This window comes from Paramisgurnus dabryanus, chromosome 9, assembly GCF_030506205.2.
Source record: "Paramisgurnus dabryanus chromosome 9, PD_genome_1.1, whole genome shotgun sequence".
NCBI lineage: Eukaryota > Metazoa > Chordata > Actinopteri > Cypriniformes > Cobitidae > Paramisgurnus > Paramisgurnus dabryanus.
Window position 1 is genome coordinate 29,141,608 of NC_133345.1, and position 23,018 is coordinate 29,164,625.

Here is a 23,018-nt window from a genome sequence, read left to right on the forward strand (position 1 = left end):
AGTCCACGAGGGCTGAGCTGTGTTGATAGCTTTGGGAAATTAAGAGGCTAAAGGGGGGTATCCGGTCAAAAAAATGGGGGTGGTGGGACTTGGCTGCCCCACATAAGCCGATTATTTGAACTGCTACACTTGCAAACCAAATAACAAAGTAAAACCTACTTACTTATGATTGCTTGCTGTTTTTCATGTATATTGTTTCGAAGCAGTTTTTTTATTAAGTCAAGATCTAGATTTGTCCAACATAACAATACTGTACCCGGACTGTCTCGTATAAAGGGTTAATCGCGTTCGCTTTGTGTGGCTGCGCCCACCGATTTTTCGCCACGCCCACATAGCGTTCGGGGTCTCCCCGGCTCATGAATAATCATGAGCGAGAATGGGCGGAGCATCGCATATGACTCGTCGTCGGGTCATAACGTCCGCCCGCCCCCACTCCGAGTATTCATTTACATTTGTAAGGGTCCCATCTACAACTGAACTGTTTCCAAGAGAGCGAGAGAGAAAAAACTGATTTAACAGACACACCTTAATAAGAGGAGAGCTGCGCGTGAACTGAACTGATGCTTTTCCTTCCCTGGACGTCCTGCTAAAGTCACTTGTTATTGAAAAGTGTTTCGGGACCGATTTGGAGGTATGTGTTTTTAAACGTGTCTGCGTGTGTTTTGGACACGCTTTGCTTTGCATCGAAACGCGATTGTTTACTGTATTGTAACTGGGACGCGCGTTATTTGATATACAATATGTTTCATATACAATCACATGAGGCACTTCTCACAGTAATGCATGTATGGGACAATGACTCAAACACACCGCAACAAAGCGCTAAAAATCACACCGTTGAGAACAATGGCAAACAATTGTTTCAAAATAAATACCTGAGAAGTTTAATTTTTAATATAACTACATTGCTGCATGATCAACATACTGTGAGATAATAAACAAAGGGAAACATTTTATAAATGACTGCTCTGGGTTATGTTATAAAAATGGTACTTGGTCATGGGAATCAGGAATTCAAAGCACATGGTATGTGTCATGTCATGGCTTGTAGAACAGTATGTCTCATTCACCATTTACAGTCAATGCTTTATGCTTTCAGTCTTTAAGCTGCTTTTGTCTTGTAAATAAGACTTCCTCCTTCACTATACAAACTATAAGTTTGATATTTGATCAATAGGTGTCTCTCTTTAATTTCATTTGCTTGCACAACAATCATCATGTCCAGACATTTAGTGTATTGTTTGCATGTTACAGTTTTTAATATGCAGTATGATCACACTATACTTGTTTTCAGTATTGGATGTGTTGGGGGTAGGGATGGGTTGGTTCTGACCACATGTGTTTGTAATTTGCAGGCTGTTTTTTTTAAACGCCTTGCATGTGTTTTTTGATCTTTGAACCAGTTCCCCATTCTAGCTTTAGTGAAGTCTTCCCATTTTTGTTTGTGGTCCCCTAATCTTTATCTCCGTCACATACGTGCGATCATGTGTGGTTTGCGCTCTGTGTGTGACAGTGAAAGTGAGAGATAGAGTCATGACTTTGTACTTCCCGTACACGATGATGCTGTTCCCTGTAGATGGGTTGGACTTAGAGGACATGAGTGATTCGAGGTTTTCTGGGTACTAGTCACACTGTTTCAAAACAACAGAGGAGGTTTCAGACTTAAATTGATGGGTTGCATGCTTCAGGTTGTGTTGCTGTAACATCCTGTTTAAACTGTCACAATTGATGTCCTCAGATCAGCTCTCCGATATGGAGACATGCAGTGCATTTCTTTTGCATTCGAAACAAGTCATACTTTCACATGGTTATTCAAATAGGATACACTGTTTTGAGATGCTCTCACATTATTATTATTATTATTATTCTGTGGGATGCTCTTTTATCCCCGGCATTCAAATATTAAAAAGATATTTGCTTATTTAATTTCCTGGCAGAGTGAAAGTGCCCGGGAATGTCCATTGCTGGAATTGCCTTTTTTGCTTAGCTATCCGAACACATGAGTCAGCATCACGCTGGGGTCTAGACTGGATTTTGTCCACTGTGCATATTGAGCGCATGCCAGCCAGCATGCATTTATATGCAGAATATTGATTCGCCGCATAAACATGTTGCTCTAGAGGAACTTTATTTGGTTTTTGGAAAGCCACATGGTCAACCGTGTATACATGCGTTAATATGGATCTTTGTTTTGGTCTGTGTGTGCACGTGTGCGTGTGCATGCCAGTTGCCAGTGATGCTGCTGAATGTGCTTTGTTCTTTTGTAGTACAGCTGTTCTTTGATAGATCTCTATTGTCTGATCATATTTAACTAATACATACTCTGTCATTCATATGCATATAATACGTCACAGACGGTAATGCATCATTTGAATACAATGCATAAGCGGTTCGCTCATATACAAAGGAATAACATAGATTTCCCCTTAATTAAAGCGTGATGCAATATTCATGATTTGAAATGTTTATGTTCTCTGTTTCTCTTTGACGTGATGTTTTCACACAATTTCTGGATTTTAAATTAGTGTAGTGTGTTTATGAAAATGTTTTGAAGAATGAGTAGACTAGACAGAGTTTGGTATTGTTGTTTGTTTGTTTGATTGATAGTTCATGATCTCAGCACAGATGTGCTTGGTTAAAGTGTTGTTGTTGTTTTTTTTGAAAAGTTGCATCTATTATTTTGTCAAACAGAAGTGCATACTAGTTATTTTGTTTGGCCATGGACAAAAGAGGTTTTTCCCAAACCTGTTATTATTGTCTCAAGATTTGACTTAATGTTTGGGGGGAACAGAAGGAGGTCAGACATGAGATAATTTGCTGTTTGTGTGTGACAAAAGGTTGTTTTAAATGAATGTATGATGAATGCACAGCTGTGTGTCTTGCATTATTTCCAATGTCATATTTGACATGTGTAGAAAATTAAATGCAATTTTGTTTTTTGTTGTTTTTTCAGCATTTATGGAGATGTGTGGGTGATCTGTAGGGGTGAGCGGGGCACAAACTAACGCGGGGTTAACGCAGCTACTTTACATATTTATACGGGGCCGAGCAATCTGTGCTTTTGGTCATTTTCTCTTACTCTCAGATGATCTCCTGTGAATTTGTGAAGTTTTCATGTGTTTTGGAGGCATAAAAGTAAATTTCTTCCTCTTATGTTTTTTCGATTTCTGAGTTGGGTGTGTAAGTCACCAAATTCAACCGTATATTATTTTAATCATGATCTTGTTGCCTAAAACATAACACCATTTCTAAACATGTCAGCAACTCCTAGTAACTGATAGCCGGGATTATAAACATTTTTACACAGCGGGGTTAGTTGTAACACAGCGTTACAACTAAGCCTCCAGTATACAATGATAATGAAATGAAAACAATGGAAATACTATTAATCAAAATGATAAACGTTAATACAATATCAGGGGAAATAACTCACAATTATGATTTTTTTTGTCGTAATTGTGCATTCCAAAATTATTTATATGCATTGATGCTTAATACAAGGATGGTTAGATTAAGGATCATGGATGAATGTGTGGATATCTATCTATTATAGGCATATATATATATATATATATATATATATATATATATATATATATATATATCCACCTTTAGTATATAGACAAACATTTATAGAATTATTTGTGTTTAAAGTAAATTTTCTAGCAGGTGTTACAAAAAACCCTCTGTTTGTTACAATTAACCCCACCTATGGGGTAAGTTGTAACGTTTGCACTCCTGTTACTTTCGATGTAATTGTATGACAACGGTCGGTCCCAGAAACAAACTTTAGGTGTTCATTTGAAGCAGAGATGTGTGTGTTGATTGTGTAAAAAAAAAGATTAATCTAACTTAAATATTCTTTGAATGATGATAGAGACAAAGTCAAAAAGCGTTAGGTTGTGCCCCGCTCTTCCATACTTTGCATGTTGTTTGTGTACAAGTTTAAATGTGTTTGTGTAAATCATAGATCTGTAGATTAATCCACACACAGACATCTGTCTGTAAATCCTTTAGCCAGATCTGACCAATCGCTGCCTGGCTGACATTCTGTTGCTGACATTGATTTTTTTCCTCTCCTTTAAATCAAACAAAGAAGCAAAACAATCAGATATCTCTCTTGTGTCTCGACTCTTATGGCCCAAGACGAATAGCATAGTCCAAGAAACCTCAAGGGGCAGAGAAGAAGATGGACTAATGGATGTTTAGTGTAATTCATGACCGCGGGATATATCATTGATCTGATTTAGCATAGTCACAGACTCTAATGAAACATTGTGTTTTTATATCGCTCTATTAGCAATCCAGAGCTAGTGAGGGGTAATGTGCCATTACCTTTTTTGTGCTCATTTGACATTTTCTGAAGAACATGTAGGTGCCACTTGGTCTGTGAAACTTATAGCAATGATGTTAGGTAATTTAGAGTGGTTGCCAGGGTGTTGCTATGCATTTGCTGTGAGTGCTATACTACAGGGGAGGTTTTTTTAAAGCATTGCTATGCTGTTGCTAGGGTGTTCTGGATAGTTGCCAAGGTATTGCTACAGTAGGTAAGTGATTCTCACGAAATCCAGATTTAGAAGGTGTCCAGCATCAGAATTTTTTTAAAGGCCCCAATTGTTTTGCAAATGTAAGATTAAGGTCTGAACTTACTATAACCATTATTTTTAGAGGAGTTAAAAATATTTCCTATAGAATTATTTACTTTTTTTTATTATCATTATCAAAAATTATCATTACCACAACATATTACATTAAATACATGCATTTACGAACTCATGTTTTGGTAATAAGAACTAAAAAGTTGTCTAGGTACTATGACAAACAAAATTTGTACTTTTATCTGGAGAGAAAAAAATAAGAACCCTTACCTGGTAGCCATCTTGAGTGTCACAGTCAATTATGTCCCATCCAACAATTAAAAAAAAAAAATTAGTTCCTTGAGGGCTTAAACAATGATTGAAAATTGTTGCGGAGGATGAGAAAATTGGTCTTGGACACATTTATATTCCTTATTATTGTGTCTACATTTACCAATGATCACCAAACACCACGTTTCTTTACTGTAGGCTAAATGTCTTTATTACACGGCTCTCTGGAATGCTTGATTCTGATTGGTCAGTTGAGACATTTGCAGGTTCGTTCTTTTCAAATAATAACCGCTCCAAAATAATAACGCATAGCCGGACTACTTGCACGAGTAAAATTGCTCCGCGCCAATAAAGATAAATAAAGAATACTGTCTGTTTGGCGCCATCTTGTGACAAACACTCGACAACCACGACAAGACAGAGAGCTTACTGAGACTGAACTTGACAAAATAGAGCATGACAGCTACGAAGCCAACACACAAAAAAATACAGAATGGGCATTAAAACTTCTCAAATACTGGCTAAAAGAAAAAAAAATGGAGACAGACAAGAATGAAGCAGAGGATCTTAATAAGGTATTACGATCATTTTATGCATCTGTGCAAAGTTTCGCGGAAGGATAAAAATGTTAATTTAAAACAAATATGCCAATAAAATGTTTCAAATTCATATTCATGTCCAGTTTTTTTTCTTATGTGGCAAGTAGCCGTGTAATAAGCGGGATAATGCTTCGCGTCGGGTCCTGATCACACTGTCGGGGCTTATTTCCCAATAACTACCGGCTGCCTCTACATTATCCCTTACATAGTATAACATGCACTGAAGCTTTTAATTTTTTAATGATCAATTTTCCATGTCAAAGACCCCAAATCCAGGCATGGACACGTTGCGGTAATGAAAATTTCCCCCTTAAATGTGGAAAAAACAACAAAATTGGTTTGTATGATGCAGTTTGAAATCATGTGCAAAATATTTTAATTTTGATAGCTTTACTTTTATTAAAATGTTTCATGACACCTCATAAGTCTAATTTCACGAGAATCACCCAGGTGGCTTCCAATGTGTTCCGGGTTGTTGCTAGGTTGATCTGGATTGTTGTCAAGGTATTGCTAGGTTGTGGCTATGGTGTAATTGGTTGTTTGCTGGCAAGAACCTTTATCTCTTTCTAATATTCTGGTCTCTAGATGTATATTCTGCGCGTAACTAAACTTGTCTCTGTTATAAGGTGAAACAGATGTCATGTGGACACCTGTAGTTTTCATGGGAGGTTTAACAGGCAGCGCCAGGTCAGCAGTCTTCTTGACTGTCTTTCATCATCATCAATGGCAGCAGTTGGCTTTTTATGTTGGAGTATATGTGTGTTACCCTGAGTTTTTGGAATTTCCCATATACGCACCCCTGTTTATTATATAGACATTTTCATTGTAGACATTGGGGAGTTTTTTTTGTGAAGTTTTGAGGGTGTCTTTTTTACCAAGTTTACTCATAAGTAGAGAAAAAAATTCAAAAGTTTTCCCCCCACATGAGCATGCGTCAGTGTGTCATAGCATCATGACACAATCATGGCTCCGTTGAGCCTGTGTTTTCTACATCTAACGTTATTTCAGAATCTTATATTTTAATGCACATGTTCCTAAACATACATTAGCACCTCTCGCACAACCTTGTACTGTAATCCATGACCCAGCAGGTGCTGGCCACAGCTGAGAGGAATCAATGGACCCTCTGTTCGGCTGTCTTTGTTCTATAGAACGCAGTTGCTGGGGATCCCTCATATACATACTGGCACACCTGACCCATTCTGGACAGTTGCTGGACCCCCTGATCTGATCTCCATATGAACAGGGGGTTTAACGTAGGCATGGGCCGGTTACCGGTTTCAAGGTATACCGAGGTTTAAAACAGTCAAGGTTTCAAAACCACTAAAATGTTCTGTGATACCGTCTCCAAGGTATGAGCTGTGCTTATACAAAATTCATTAAATCATGAAGTCATGTGATTGATTTGATGTTTACATTTAATATACATTACGAAAATATTATATGTGTTGAAAGCATATTATAATTTAAAGGCTTTATTGTACCTGGCATTTGAAAATAACACATTTTAGTGTTGCAATGGCAAAACCGCAACACCGTGAAACCGTGGTATTTTTGCTAAAGGTTATCATACCGCCAGAATCTTATACCGGCCCATGCCTAGTTTAACGGTATGTTCGGCGTAGAGATGCTGGGGTAGGCTTAACTTACACTTCACTGCTTTAAATCCAGTTTGACTGATACGTTATAATACAGACAAATGTCACCCGTTCACCTACATGTGTCTTTCAATGGATGGTTTACAAAAGCCTGTATGCCATGGATCTATTCAAAGCATTTAAATAAAGTTTATTTACTTTTTGGAGAAGATGATCTCACATTCATTGTGTGTATTTGTTTGTGTGGTTAAAAGCTTTGCAGGTTCATCAAATTCCAGTTAATATTGTGCAAACTCGCTGAATTATCTCCACTGATCTCCCTTTAGAGCTAAACCACCCCAGCGCACACAAACACATGACATGTGGTTGCTTTATAGCAACATACATACACTTTGCTGTCTAAAGGGTGCTGCACACACCCATTTCTTTCCTAAAATTAAAACTGTTAATTAAAATGAATTTAGGAACACCATGCTAACATCACTGTCAAGAGACAAAATAACTTTACCCTATACTACAATTAAACTAGACTAGACAAGACATTTGTGGTTTGACACCATACAGACTATAAAGGATAGACATTGCATAACAAACGTGGCACTTTTATTTTCTTGAAGTCTGACCTGTTTTACCTTTTTATACTAGATGTAAACTCATCAACATCATGTTCATTCTTGCAGTACAAAACCGGTTGGATGTAACTTTTGTTCATATGGGATTAGATTCAGTCTTGTGTGATCGGTGTGTTATCCCCCCTAACACTTTTAAGACCGATCTAAGTCTTTTGTTTTTGATCACAGCTGAAGATTAGAGTGAATTGATGCAAAAGCGAGAAATGAAGAAAGTTTGAGGTAATAAAGACAGTGGTTGGTGGGTAAGAGGAACAGGAAGTATGTTCAACTTTTACAGTTTACGCCAAACCGCCACCGAAATTAGTAAAGGCACGAATGAGTGCGCTGAGCGCAGAATGATAAGTGAGACATTCACAGATATATCGAGATTACGCTCATCCGGTATCATAAAAGTTGACCAACCCATACAATAGAGAGACTATGAATATACAGTGTGGTAGATTTAAGTCAAATTGTGATGTTAGATTGTCATACAGATATCATGCATGCACGATAACCATTGAGTATACCCTGAAGAAGGCTATCTGTGCCGCTACGCGTGGGTGGCTGCCCAGTTTAATGTTTTTTTTAAATGTAATATAGCCATGTTTAAATAAAGGTTTTTTAAAACCTTTTTTTTTTTTTTACCAAAAGAGTGCCTTGGATTTCCTTTTTTTGGCGTTTTGTATCCCTTTACCAAAGATCACCTTCAATTTTTTTCTAAAAATTATTTTGCTATTTCTGAGCACTTTGGATTTTTCCTTATTTCATAACCATTGGAGTATATATGTTTCTCAAATCAGGCACGTTGATAATTTTGTATCACTGATCCTTTCTATTCTTTGCTGGTATGCAAATCTACTAGGAAGTGATTGAACCGCATTGGTCATGGTTGAAGGCCTCAGTTTTTTTCTTTTAGAAGCATATAATGCAAGCGTTTGGCTAATGCTTTAATCCGAAATGACTTGGGGGTGTGTGCACACCAAAGCTTTTAAACGTGGCTGAAAGCGCCAGGCTGCCAGCTTTTTTCATCAGACTGCCAGCTTTTTTCAGCTGAGCGCATTGGTTGCTGTGATGCTTCTGTTTTGTTTATATAAGTCATTGAACAATTCTCCAGTAGGTTGTTGGGATGTTTATCCCGCCCCTCCTCCACTGTGATTGGACGGCCGTGTGAGAACTGACATTGACGAGCTGAGCATTTTACCCAAAGTTACACTTTTCAATTTTCGTCGCAGAGAAAACCAGCCAGCAGCTGGCTTTTTTAACCCTGGAGAATTCAAGAAGATTCTGGGTAGCAGCAATTAACATTGGCCAAATTTGACCCCATGGGTTCTCCAGGGTTAAAAGCGCCACGCTTCCATCGGAAACAATAAAAAAAAACATACGCCCCGCTCGCGTAAAAGCTTTGGTGTGCACACCCTTAGGGGCTGGACACACCAAAACTTTTAAACGTGGCTGAAACACCTTGAGGATGCCGAATGCCAGCTGTTTTTCAGCTGAGCACTTGGGTAGCTCTGATACTTCAGCTGTGAGCCGGTTGGTGGCTGTGGTAATGTCCCGCCCCTCCTCCACTGTAATTGGACGAGCGGAGCTTTTCACCCAAAGTTGAATATTTTTGAACTCTCGGCGCTCAAAAACCCAGAGCGCCTGTTTTCAGCGCGGTAAAAAAACGCTAGCTGCTTGCTTATCTGAAAAATGTAGAGGAATCAACTGAAAACATGCGTCGGCCGCAGGCGTAAAAGCTTTGGTGTGCACGCCCCCTTACTGTGTGTTCAAGCTATACATTTAAGTGGTATTAAAGTGCCATGCTACAGAAATGTAACCATATTCATAGGGCTATCTCAATGATTAAATAATCATCTCATCATGATTGTTTGACCTCATCGCGATGATTTCAGATCACTGCAATGATTGCACATCTCCCTAAAAAACACAAGGGGGAGCTGCAGCGCCTGTATAAACGAAACCGCATCAGATTACTTTTAAATGTGTGTTATGTGTATTAATATTTACTGCCAGATTTAATTTAAATAATCACAACAATGTGTGAAAATTATTTCATAAAGTGGGAATGTCAGAAAAAGTTTGAGAAACACTGGTCTAAAGTTTACAAAAAATTGCAAGGTCTCATGTAAGACCACATGCTTACCAAATATGCATTTCCTTTTCTCAGTATGCTGTAGTGACCCAACATCTCGTCACGCAACCTTATTCTCTGGTGGGTTACTTAAGGGGTCAGGCTTTGAAATGTCATAGGTCTTTAACTTGAACAGGAAACTAGTATAATTACTACCTACATCCACCCCATACAACCACAGCCTCTTAAGACTCTGGTGTATAACTTTATAACAAACACATGATTGCGACATTTTCTGTAGTGATACATAATTTTGCATATCAAGAGAACTGCAGCTGTATACATGAATTTTTTGTTTCAGCCACCAGGGGGCAGCACTAGTGATTCAGTTATTGTGTTGGATCAGTTTATGTCACCTCAGATGTTGTTCTGCATGTGATCTGATTTAAGTGTTTATTGGTTTATATCAGAGCTCGTTTTTACTAGCTAAGACACCATCACAAAGCAATGCCCAGATGGGTTGGTTGTATTGAGTGTATTGCGGTTCTGTATCAGGCTCAGCATATGCGTTGAATCAGTTTTTATTGCCATTTTTGTAGACTTGAGTGAGTTGTAATGCTGTGTATTTTGTACATGTTACTTATTTAAATTATACAGACAATAGGCATTCAATCCTACTGTTATAGGCACACAAATTATTTTATTTTTCATTTGAATGCTTTGCAGTTGGGTTGATGCAAGTGCCTCAAGCTGTTATAAGTCTGACCTCTGACCTCTCAAAAGGAACCAATTACTGTTTTTCCCAGTATATTTCTCTTGCTTTATCTCTCTCTCTCTCCTGTGCTGTGGAAAACCCCTCAATTTATGTCCTTCATCATTTTCCGTTGGCCCAGCTAAAGGAAACAGATGAGATTCAAGTGAACTTTTTCTTCTAATTTTAATATATTTGCACGCAACATGTAATACAGAAATACATCTGCAAACCTTCATAGCATTTGAAGCGTAGAATAATATTTTTCAGTCAGTCAGTCAGTGTTGATCTGTCCAGCTTTACTGGTGGTCTTATTCATTCCTGTTTAGGGAAAACAGAAGGTTCATGTGAAAATGAGTTGGAGAAAGCAATCATCTGGAGGATAGTTGATACGAATTGATACTCCTGTGGTTTAAGGATGGGACTGGATTGGGAGAGAGGGGGGCAGGACATGGGGGATGGTTCGGAATATCTTTATGTGGGAAATAAAAAATGGTTTCCCAGTAAGGGTTGAACTGAGACTGGTTTAAAACAGGGTGTAAAATATCAGATATTGATTAGTTAATAAATGTAGGCAAATGAACGTATCGTAAATAATTGTTGAAAGTGACAGCGTGCTGTGAAAGGGGTTTTGGGGATTAGGGAGGGGCTGATATACCTTCCTGCTGCTTGTAAACGGTGCCCAATAAGGGTCAGATGGTGCCATAGACTGCCAGCTGCTCCCTGCCTCCCCTGCTGCATTCTTCCTAGTCTACATCCCTAATGAGGGCTTCTGAGCAGGAACAAAGACATGTCATCCTCATTAGCTTTGTGCAAATCACAATTATTTTAGTTACATTTAATTTTTATTCATATTTTGAAGTTTAAAAATAGCTTTATTTTTTTATATATTTTTATATAATTTTGTCATATTGAATGATCATTTATCATTTTACAATTTCTTTTTACTTTATTTTTAACTAAAACTGGTATTTGTTTAATTTTTTTTACTCTTAGTTTTTGTTTCAGTTAATATTTCTAGTGCCTGCTCTTAAATTTATTTTAGTTTATTTTCAAGACAACATTTTAAATTTTTATTTACTTTGTTTTTAAACTACATATACATGTATGTATTTGGTTGACGCTTCCATCCAAAGCGACTTATGATGCATTACAAGGTATAATTTTTTTTTTTTTAATCACCATGTGTTCCCTGAGTTCAAACACATGACTTTTTGCGCTTCTAACGCAACACTTTACCACTAAGCTATATAAGAGCAAACTAATATTCAGGCCCTATATTTTATTTCATTTTAATTACCAGACATGTGTTATAGTGTTAGTTTGTTTTACAACAACGCAAATGTATTCTAGTACTTGGCTTGCACAAAAAGCAAGTTTGTCATCTTGTTACCAAAATGGGTGTATCTTCTTTTTGTCTCCTGTTTCCTGTTATTGCTGCCTTGTGTGGGCTTACGTTCTTGGAGACAACTAAAAAATAAAAGCTGATTGATTGTGGTTGTGCACGCCCTCTGGTCTGTTCTTTTATATTTTAGGTTGTAAAAGTACAAAATAAAAGAAAAACTTATAGATCCAGTAAGATATTACAGCATATCACATTGAAATATATGCATCACCCTGTGATCATGTTAAAAGCTTGTGATTTTTGGATGTCAGTCATGTAACCGCACAGCTTTTAGCAAAGACCCATAAAGGGTGATCTAACTACATCCAGCATGCATCCAAATGATGTCATAGCAGAGCTTTGGGGAGCTCCCATTGTGTGCTGGTGCTGAAAGGAAGGGTGTATAAATATGATGTTTATATTTTCTATTTGTCTGAAACGCCTAAGTCTGTTATTTTAGAAAGTGTGTAGGTAGGTATGCGAGTTTACACGTGCTGTATTTGTCAGGTGGGGTCACAATCCATTGTGATGCCCCTTGCTTTTAAGTCCATGTCTATGTGTGTTCACAAACTAAGCACCTGCAAACACTTGCCTGGTTAACACCCTCAAGCATTTATTACTCAAAAAGGAACTAAACACTTAACAAACGTTTCCTTTATGCATGCACAAACACAATGGTCCACTACGCAAATACAAATAATGCTCTGATGATTTTTTTGCAAATTAAAGGAGGTGGTTAAATAAATACACATTTCTGTCTGATAGAACATTATGTTAATACTTGGCTATAGACGCACCTGTTTGCGTAGTATTGTGGTGGTCACCATAGAGATATCCGAGTCCTGCACAGGGTTGAAAAGTGAAACTCTGTAATTAAAACTGAATGTGGGTGTTTTATTAACAATGCTATTCTGTCAGGCTCCCTATGAAGAGAATTATGTAAATAATTTGGTGGGGCATTGCATTAGAAGCGCAAAGGTCTTTGGTTCGATTCCCAGGGAATACGTGATAAAATGCATAGCTTGATATATGCTGCAAGTCGCTTTTAAGCATCTGCCAAATAGAGCATGTTCTTAATTTAACTAGGAACAGAAATAGCATTCAGTTTGCACTATAATAGTATGTTTGAGCATGTTTATGGAAACAATCTGTTACTTCCCTTAGATAAGATTTTGTAAGATATGGACGTGGTTTTGAATTAGACCCACCCTGTTTGTTGCAACATGCAACAGTGGCAACAGTTTGTATTAATATAATATATTGGTAAAACTTTACAATAATGTTAATTAGTTAACATTAGTTAATGTATTAACTAACATGAACAAACAATGAGAAATACATTTGACACAATATTTATTAATCTTTGTTCATGTTAGTTAATAGAAATAAAGCTTTGAATTGTTTGTTCATGTTAGTTCACAGTGAATTAACTAACGTTAAAAAAAATTAATAAAGTATTATAATTGTTGAAATTAACATTACAAAGAATAATAAAAGCTGTATAAGTGCAGTTTATTATTAGTTCATGTTAACTAATGTAGTTAACTAATTAACCTTATTTTAAAGTGTTACCAATACTAGGCTATATATTATAACTCTACTTCTCAAACACAGGGGGTGAATCTTACATGTTCGCACAGTCTGCCTTGCTCTTCCCAAGGTGCTCTTCCTAAACGTAATGAAATGGTTATAAATAACATTGACGTAATCTATAGGCTAAGCATATATACAATAAACACACGTGATGAAGGAAAGTCCTAAAGTTCTTGTAGTGAAACGTCATCGCAGGATGTTTTGCAAACAAATATGGGTTAATATGTCAGGACGGTCAGTCCTAAAGTTCCTGCAGTTAAACGTCATTGACGCACGTTTTGTAAACAAATGACGTAGCAGTGACCATAATACTATAGTGTCAAAATATTTTGATGAGAATTTATTACTGTACATTTTTCTGTGCAGTTCTCATTATTGTAAATATGTTCATAACGTCAAGAAAACTTTTTGTATATCTCGTATTTTTATATTATTATTTATGCAGTTACATAACAGCATATGAGACTGTTACAATGTGTGTTTTTTAAATGCCCTTAAATGAGCTCTACAAACTTCTTCATGGATTGCCTCATGAGGCATTCAGAAAGTGTTCAGCGTGTCCTTTTGTTGTTCTTCAAAATTACAGGAAGCCAATAAGGAGGATTGTTTTGCATCGTTAGGCTATTGCTTGTTTTTTGGTGAACTCTAGCGGTCCTCAGCTGAATTACACCGCGCAGATTTTGCTGCACGTCACCAAGATAACGGTGTTGATTTAATTTGGCATGCGCAGACTGATTGACACATGACATCAAATTACCGCGAGAATGACTCGCTCTCGCGGTACTTCTGTGTCATACACCGATCGGTCTGCGCAGATCCGAAGTCGAATACGTATTGTGTAATCACGATTTCGCTCTTTTTCATTAATCAACACGTACTAAATAATATCGATAAACAGTCCCATTAAGCACATCATGTACCACACAACATTTAACTGTTTTTCTTTATAAAACTACTAAATGTTATAATAAGATTGTCTAACCTCAGTACAGTAACCCACCATGTCAGAAGTTTGCCCCATATTTGGAAGCAAATATGCAGACGCATATTTCCTCTGGGAGCGTCCATCGTGTTATCTATCTGCGTATATTTGAGAGCCTTTGATATTTTTATGGCATGCGATGAAAGATTAACAGAGATGTTTGAGATGAGGGAGGGCTATTAGGTAATAAAACCATCAGGCGGAGTCAGAAGTGCGCTGTTTATAGACAGCATCTCTCATACACGCAGATTCAGAGCTGCTGAGAGTTTCATACAGTGCGGTTATCTGAGGTGTTACATTCAAACGCAGATATGACTGCTTTGTTCAGATACCCCGTGTTTCCAGTTTTTCCAGGTGAGGTTTAGAGTTGTTTAATGCATGCAGTTTTTTTTTCAACAATTCATATTATGTATATTTTGTGGCTTTTTCATAAGGACTGAATTATATTGCACTATATGTATTTTTGAGCTCTTAACATGTTGTTATATAGTTTAGAAAGTTGCTGGTTGGTTGATTCTGCTTGTGTCCATCTGTAAATAACAAATACATTACATTTATTGTAAGTTGCTTTGGAAGGAGGAAAGATCATAGCCATGTGTTACAAATGTCACATGGAATAACCTGTTTGTCTATGATAATAAACGATAAGATAAATGGATGAAAGAGTGATGCCTTAGGGTTTCCTTATATGCAAGTTTCAGTGAAAACAATAGTTTAGATTTGATCATTTGTTAAATGAATAATACTTTTACTTCAATAATGAATTTTCACCAAGATGATGCACTTACTGTAGTCAATTATGTTTTTTTTTTATCAGATTAGAGTCCAAATAATCTTAAAGCTGGCTGCTTCTGCTTTAAACATACAAGATTTATTTTATAATGCTTATGTGACTAATAAGCTGCTATCTCAATAAACAGTAAAGCATTGATATATTGCTATACTACAGTGTGCCGTCTGTACATGCACTGTTTGCAAGTTAATAATAGGACATATGAGCACAGTTGAAGGACATTCAGTACTTTCATTGTCATTCATCAGACCAGTTACTGTGCTTTACATAAAATGAAAAATAACCTCATCTATTCTCATCTGATTGCTAAGGTTAAACTTTTTAAGTTAAGTTTAATAGTGATGCTTCTATGTTTTTCTCTCAGGTCTGGAGCAGACAGAAATACCGGAGGGATTGTCTCGTGCACGAAGCATCATGGCCGAGCCGGACTACATGGACGGGGACAGCGATGAGCTGATCAGACCCAAAAAAATGATCAACCCGGTCAAGACATCCAGAAATCACCAGGACTTGCACAGAGAACTTCTCATGAATCAGAAAAGGTGATTCTTGTGGTTTTGACATCCCTCCAACTGCAATTTTATTTTATTCCACGTATCATTATCCTCACCACAGTGATAAATATTGGCAAATCGCTTTATTCAGATTATCTTGTGTGGCCCTATGACCGCATACTGTACAAACTGTGTTGCTTCACTACGAAGCCGATACCAGTCTACCTCGTTTTCCTTTCTCATATCTAATGGATAATGCACAGTAAGTTAATCATTAGCTCAAAATAAACCTCAGACAGGATGATCATAAAGACAGGCACCTTGAGAACAAACAGACAGGAACCTTGCATGAAGTTGAGAAATCTTAAAACACCCTAAAGAACTTTATTTTTGCTGTGACCTGTTCCTGCTACGTATAAATTTTATTACATTGCTTCCTAGCATCTAAATAAATAAATTTACATGGTAAAATCGAGATAATAAATTGATCAAATATGTAAAACTAGCACAGCCATTAAATGCTTAAGATAGCGTTCAGTTATATAGTTTAATGGCATGCTATACTAAATGTATGCCGCAATTGAGTGTTAAACAGCTCTCTAATGCATGCATATGTATATAAATATATTCATGTGTTAATTTATGCATTTGGTAAACACATTTATCTATACTAACTTATAGTGCATGATAAGGTATACATTTGTATCTGTGTTCTCTAAGAATTGAACCCAATGCTCTGCCAGTTGAGCAACAGGAACACTTTAGTGAGTATTTAACAAATGAATTCTTAAAGAATAGGATTGGTATGAAAGTTGATCTTACCCAGAAGGCTCTGTGAGTAAGATAAATGATTTCCCTATGCTGTCTGTGTTTGTGGGCTGTTTCTAGGTTGACAGGGGCCATGAAAGAATTCCATTGGAAACAATACGTTTGAGTCATTGGTTCTAGAGCTTTCTGTGTATTTGTTTGTTCCTCTTACACTCATTGCCAATAAATTTTAATACTTTGGAGACAAACTGTTAATTACATAAATACTTTTTCACTTGGCAGCCATAAGATTCCTCGGAGGTTGACATTGTTCTCACAGCTTTGATGTGAACGGGAAGGGATAAGTGACAGCACACAGACTCATTACATAAACTCATGTCCTTTATACGCACATCCCACTTCTGCTGTTACTGGTACAGTCTGTTCTCCGTAGTTCTGTGCTATTAGAGGCAAGGCAATCCCAAAATCCTCAGCTGAGTATCTATCTATCTATCCATCTATACATCTGTCCATCTATCCATCTATCTATCTATCTATCTATCTATCTATCTACACTAAATGGGAGTGCCGTGGTTGGACGGTGCAGATTAAAGGGTAGTATTAATAAGATCCCCTTCTGACATCACAAGGGGAGGCACATTTTAATGACATATTTTTCACATGCTTGCAGATAACACTAAAAAAAATTATTCATTCAATTTCCTTTTTTTAAGGTAGTGGTTGCAATCAATTTATTTAAGCTACATTTAAACAAAAACATTTGAAAAAAATCATCAAATAAAAAACTTTTGTTTAAATCTAGCTTAAATAAATTGATTGCAACCACTTACCTTAAAACAATTAAGTACATTAAATGAATAATTTTTTTCAGTGAATGGTTTACCAAAACTAAGTTACTGGGTTGATCTTTATCACAGGTTTCTAGGTTTATAGAAGCACTGGGGACCCAATTATAGTAATTAAACATAGAAAAAGTCAGATTTTCATAATATGTCCCCTGTAAAAGAACAAATTTTAGGTTTTGTCAATGAAGATACTTGTATCTTACTGATGGGGAGGTACAGATAAGTTATTATGTTTATGTTTTTTAATTTATTTGAAATTCCACTACACAAATGACATAAGGCTGGATAGTATATCGGGTTTTGGTATTAATATCAGTATGTTTTCCCAGTGGGATACAAGATGAGATCGTACAGTCAATATTAGTATTGAGTGAACAATGAGGTCAGACGTAAACTTTCCAACCACCTTGCATATTGTGCAGTTGTATGTTAACGTTTATTTCACATTGTTGAAAATAAAGAGATATTTACCGAATATCTCCACCTACGAAAATGATCAAAATGTGAATTTGAATCAATATTGCCCAGCCTTAATATATGACTTGACTTTTTTTTAATGTCTCCCACTTCTGTCCTATTTTTCTCTTGCAATATTGTGACATAAAAGTGGTTTTAAAAGTAAAGCTAAATAGTATTATAAATATAAAATGAGTTTTACATATTTGGGCTGATGAAGAAAGGGATACTTGAGCTCGCCTGGTGTTGCTGTGGGTGTACGCAAGATGAACAGATTTGGGAAACACAAAACCTCGAGATCATAGACCGACTCAGGAGAGGCTAAAATTACGATATTCACGAACACTTTGATGCTTGATAGGGACTGAAAATTATGAGTGCAAGTGCATAAATTGTTTTTGAAAAAGTGAACATTAGCTTAATCCAAATAGGATTAGTTCCAGCTGTGGTGCTTGGAGAGATGCTAAAAGATCTTGAGTTACATAAGGAGGATTACAGCATCCCCTAGACATCCATCCCACCCTATCTCTCCCTCCTTCGGTTTCTCTCTCTTTCTCTCGCCCACCTTCTGTCTGCCCACCCCGTGGTACACAAACACTCAAAGTGTTTCAGAATACTTAATGTTACCAAATCACATAACAGTCAGGCCATAATGTGAAGAACAGAGAGTGATGAGTTATAGAGGTCACACTATATATAGTCTATTGCATCATATATTAGATAATGCATGAGTCAATGGGGCAGCGGTGGGCTTTGGACTCTTTTATGCCTTTCTCTTTGTTTTCTTTCTTTATCTTTGTTCATCTTACTTTCTGCAGTTATTTTGTCCCGCAGTCTGTGAGTAACCAACGCAAGCAGGGACACAATGATCATTACTAATGGGATCCAAGGGACCAATGTGTTCTCGCAGGCGGTACTGTTATGTAATCAGTGGCTGCGTAAATTGCCATTCTTGTAAATGTTTCTGCCTTCATTTAGTCATACGTGGGCTTTTCTTTTCACAAAATATCAGACTTTATAATATATATATAAATTGTGTTGAAAAGTCAATGCATCTGCATTTTAGTTTGTTGTCTTCTTTTAATAAAATTGTGCCTATTATGGTTAACTATTAGCTTATCGGATAAAATCGTCACTTGAACAGGCATGCCAGTTTAATCATTTAAGAAATATGATCTGAATTGTACAGCAATAGTTTCCTTGTTTTGATTCCTCTTATCAGGCATGTGTGGCATGTATAGCTATACTAAAACATCTTTATAATTCCACCAAATAATGGTTGTCTTCCGGCCTGACGCACTAGCCAAACATCCATGTGTGATTAAAGTCTGACGTCCTGTTGTTTATCCTTTGTTTCACAGTGGAAACATGAAGCACACACTGTTGAAGAGTTCCTAATGAATAGTTGGAAGGAGAAAGTGACATAGTGTTCTGAAGAAAATCTGTGACGTGACACAGAAATTACGGAAGGCCAGCTGTGTTTATAGACTCGGCTGGCAGAGGTGTTCTGAATTTTTTGGTATTCCCATCTCGGAGATATAAAGGCTAGCCAAAATGCCAAAACACTATATCTTATTTGTCCGAAGCTCTGATATTCTCATCATTTCCACTTTTTGTCTTCAAAAAAGTCTAGACAAGTCTACAGGTTTAGGAAAGTGAATAAAACGACAAAGCAGTCTAGTCTCCGCCATGCATTATTCTGTGTGTTGATAGATAGATGCCAAAAAAGATGGCTATCCTTTTTATAGAATACCATCATCGAAGACACCATTTGAAGATAAACGTAGGTGTTTATGTTTGCAATAAGCCCTTAAACAGACAGACTGGAGCGATGAAATCATCTGGAAATCTATTAATAATTAGAATAGAAAATACCGGAAAATACGGAAGTCTGTTCCCTCTATTTCTTATAGCGTTTTTATCACGTTATGTTTATAATTTATTTAGAATAAATGTTTTCTATTATTTCTTTTTATTTCCTTATATCTTAGCTTTTGTCTTCTTCATGTTTGTTCTAAAATGATTATCTTTACATACTTAATATGTTTACGATGTAAAGTGTTATTTATATATAAAAAGGCCTTTTTAATTTTTGTGTAAACATAATACTTTTATAATAGTTTTAGAAGAAACTTTTTATTTATCTAAAAAATAAACGTAACTTGATTAAAACGCTATAAGAAACATTGCACTTAAGGGAAACATAGGGGAATCAGACTTCGACAGAACACCGGATCCATAACAATCACGATTTAATGCTAAAACACTTCTCACCGTTACTGCGGAGATATCACTTTCTGCAATCAGTTTGGCTCCGCCCACAAAAAATGTCATCTCTGTTTGCTAACACAAAATTGGTCTATTGGTGTTAATAGCGATTACATTTGGATCAATGCTATGAACATGATTTTTGAATTTGTCTTAATTTCTATCGTGTGCTCTTTGGACGTCGGTATCTACACTTTTTAACGCTACCCAGCATTGAGACAAAAGAGACAAATGCAACCTGCTGGGTTGTAATTTAACATATTATGCTTGATTGTTTCAACCTAAAATGCTGGGTTGTTTTAACTTCTTGTTAAAAAGGGTTTCTCCTTTTTTGACCCAAAGCTGGGTTGAAAAGAACCCAAAAATGTTTAGCCAATTTTGGGTGCAATGGATTTATTTATTTATTTCAGTGTTGGGGAAAGTTACTTTTAAAAGTAATGCATTACAATATTAAGTTACTCCCCAAAAAAGAAACTAATTGCGTTACTTAGTTACTTTTCATGGAAAGTGCTTACGTTACTTTTACGTTACTTTTGCGTTACTTTTTCTTACTTGCCTGAGGCTTGATCTCTTTCAGGCCTTGCAGGTGTTTTTTATGATCGCAAAAATGTCAAGCTCTGGCCTGCCATCTCCGTTTCTGACTCAAACTGTTCCCGCTCAGGCACACAGACTGCGTAATTCTTAATATGTTTAGTTTAATTCAGTACATTATTTTATACTTAAATTTATTTAATTAAACTGAAAAGTAACTCGATACTTTTTTAAAAAAGTAACAAATATTAATGTGTACATTTATAAAGTAATGCGTTACTTTACTTGTTACTTCAGAAAAGTAATATTATTACGTAATCCGCGTTAGTTGTAATGCGTCACCCTCAACACTGATTTATTTGAGGTCAAGAATTACACAACTAAGCAAAATACCCTGGCCATTAATGACCAAATGCAATCTCATAAACCCACACACCCAGTAATTTATCCATCCATACTGGATTACATTATGTGGAGCAGTCAGGATTTTCCCGGTCATCACACTCATTACGTAACCGTATGGATTATTGTCTCTAAACTGTGCTACAGTCTCATCTGTGGCCCTTTTTTTTTTGGAGGGGTTTTAGTCTCTACTGGTCTATAGCATTGAGTCATAAATTGTTTCTCATCATCTCTTTGTTTTTGCTTATTTTAGGGGACTTGCTCCACAGAATAAGCCAGAACTTCAAAAGGTGATGGAGAGGAGGAAGAGAGACCAGGTATTCAAGGCTCAGAAAGAGGAGCAGGAGGCCCACCTGAAAAGATCAGACCTTGAAGTCGAGCTCATGAAGAGACGAGAGACACTTGAACAGGCAAGTCTCCTCCTATATAAAAACACAGCCGCTATGAATATGTACAGAAATGATTGATCATCTTCTTTCTCCCTTTAGATGGAACTGGAGCAACAGAAGATCGGAGAGGAACAGGAAAACACCCCCGAGTTTGTCAAAATGAAAAGCAATCTGAGAAGAACCAAACAGGAAGTGGATGGGCAGGAGCGTGCCACCTAGAAACTGTTCCCATGGCACATTTGTTGACATGGCAACTAGACTGGTTTGTGGGGATTTCCTGGTGTTCGTTCCCAATGTGTCCCTGTGAAACAAGTGACTAGAATGGTTCCTATTGCCTGCTTGCAAGACACAACCAGTATTCATTTACCTCTTTTCCTGAACAACCGTCACAAATAAAGAGGATTAAAGAATAAATCACACTTTTTGCACATGGTTGCAGCCTCTTTGCCACTGGTTGACTGGCTTCAAAGAACATGCATGGTGGAACAAAGGCAAAATAAATCTTTTGTTGGGTTTGTTTTTTGAGGGGCTCATATTTTTTACTATTATTTTCAAAAGCCGAAACGGGACACTGGATGAACTCTTTAAGCCAAAACAATACGCTTTTATTTATGGTCAGTTTAAGGGCTCCTCATGTTAAAAAATTATTACATTTTGTTGGTTGATGATTATAAAAAAACGAAAACTAAATATGAGTTTATTCGCCTGTGTGTTGACCATGTTTGCTTTTATAAATTGTAATATATGTGCGCTTCCTCTGCTCATAAGCAATACTAGTTCTAGGTTCGTGAGTTTTATTTACAAATATTTTTGTTATACCTTTTTTTAAAGTTGATATGTTACTAATAAGTGAATATGTTTTAGTGTGGTATTAAATGCAAGGACATCCAATTTTTTCCTTCACTTGAATGGTAGTTCAATCAGAAAGGTTAAAAGAGAACGTAAGATGTTTATTAATGCAGAAAAACACGTGGTTTTGTGTACTGAGCCAATAAATAACCACTCCTTGTGTTCCCTTTAAATGTTCTTTTAATAAATATAATTTTTCATGTTGAATTCTTATTTTTTGCTTTTGCAATGGCTATATGAACAAGAACTGAAAATTATTTCCTACAGAAAGGTATTTTCACTTAAAGTACAGTAAAGAATTTTATATAGATGAATGTCTGATAAAATAACTTTTCTGTATAATAAAAGTGAATGTGAAAATGTAACTGCTTTGAAATCCTGCAACTTCCAACTTTTTACAGAGGAAACCAAAGTGGAACTTGATGAGCAAGTAGTCTGGCACACCTCCCATGAAATTAAAGGACATGATTTACAAGCTATATGTAGACTACTTGAAAGTTGAATATGAAGATAATAGTTTTCTTTTGATTTATATAGCAGTCAAGTGCACAATAAATAAACAGCACTACTGTATGAGAATAAGCTCTTCATTCAGACTGTAAATAAACAGCTGTAAGTTTCACATAAGCAAGCAGTAAAAATGAAAGTAAAACAAACTCTTACATAACTGTGCTGTGACGAACAGCTGGTAGCAATTGGGTTAAGTCAAAGACGCTGTTTTAAAGTACTAAAAACATCTTAAATAATAAATATTACTCGA

General features: G+C 36.5%; 1 protein-coding gene and 1 long non-coding RNA gene across 7 annotated transcripts; one reads left to right on the forward strand and one right to left on the reverse strand.

The window, feature by feature from the left end:
• The first annotated feature begins 447 nt into the window (after positions 1-447).
• Positions 448-22,465, forward strand: fam107b (family with sequence similarity 107 member B). Of its 2 annotated transcripts, none has more exons than XM_065278763.2 (4): positions 448-631; positions 15,621-15,798; positions 21,274-21,430; positions 21,509-22,465. In XM_065278763.2, the coding sequence occupies exons 2-4, from the start codon at positions 15,671-15,673 to the stop codon at positions 21,626-21,628; spliced, it is 405 nt and encodes a 134-aa protein (XP_065134835.2). In that variant the 5' UTR covers positions 448-631; positions 15,621-15,670; the 3' UTR covers positions 21,629-22,465. The 2 variants fall into 2 exon arrangements, with proteins under 2 accessions (XP_065134835.2, XP_065134834.2); XM_065278762.2 differs by lacking the exon at positions 448-631 and adding an exon at positions 14,660-14,817.
• LOC135773743 (uncharacterized) lies at positions 9,760-14,615 on the reverse strand. 5 transcript variants are annotated; one of them, XR_012337336.1, is made up of 6 exons: positions 14,482-14,615; positions 13,517-13,557; positions 12,686-12,730; positions 11,163-11,310; positions 10,738-10,825; positions 9,760-10,646 (listed from the first exon to the last, which is right to left on the reverse strand). It is a non-coding gene; the product is annotated as an uncharacterized lncRNA (long non-coding RNA). The 5 variants fall into 5 exon arrangements; XR_010543566.2 differs by lacking the exon at positions 12,686-12,730; XR_012337337.1 differs by lacking the exon at positions 12,686-12,730 and having other exon boundaries at positions 14,464-14,584.
• Positions 22,466-23,018: the final 553 nt, after the last annotated feature.

Coding starts and splice junctions, on each gene's coding strand:
- fam107b (XM_065278762.2), top strand. CDS start 14,775: ATGACTGCTTTGTTCAGATACCCCGTGTTTCCAGTTTTTCCAG. Junction 15,799..21,273: donor CTTCTCATGAATCAGAAAAG/GTGATTCTTGTG, acceptor TGCTTATTTTAG/GGGACTTGCTCCACAGAATA. Junction 21,431..21,508: donor GACGAGAGACACTTGAACAG/GCAAGTCTCCTC, acceptor TTCTCCCTTTAG/ATGGAACTGGAGCAACAGAA.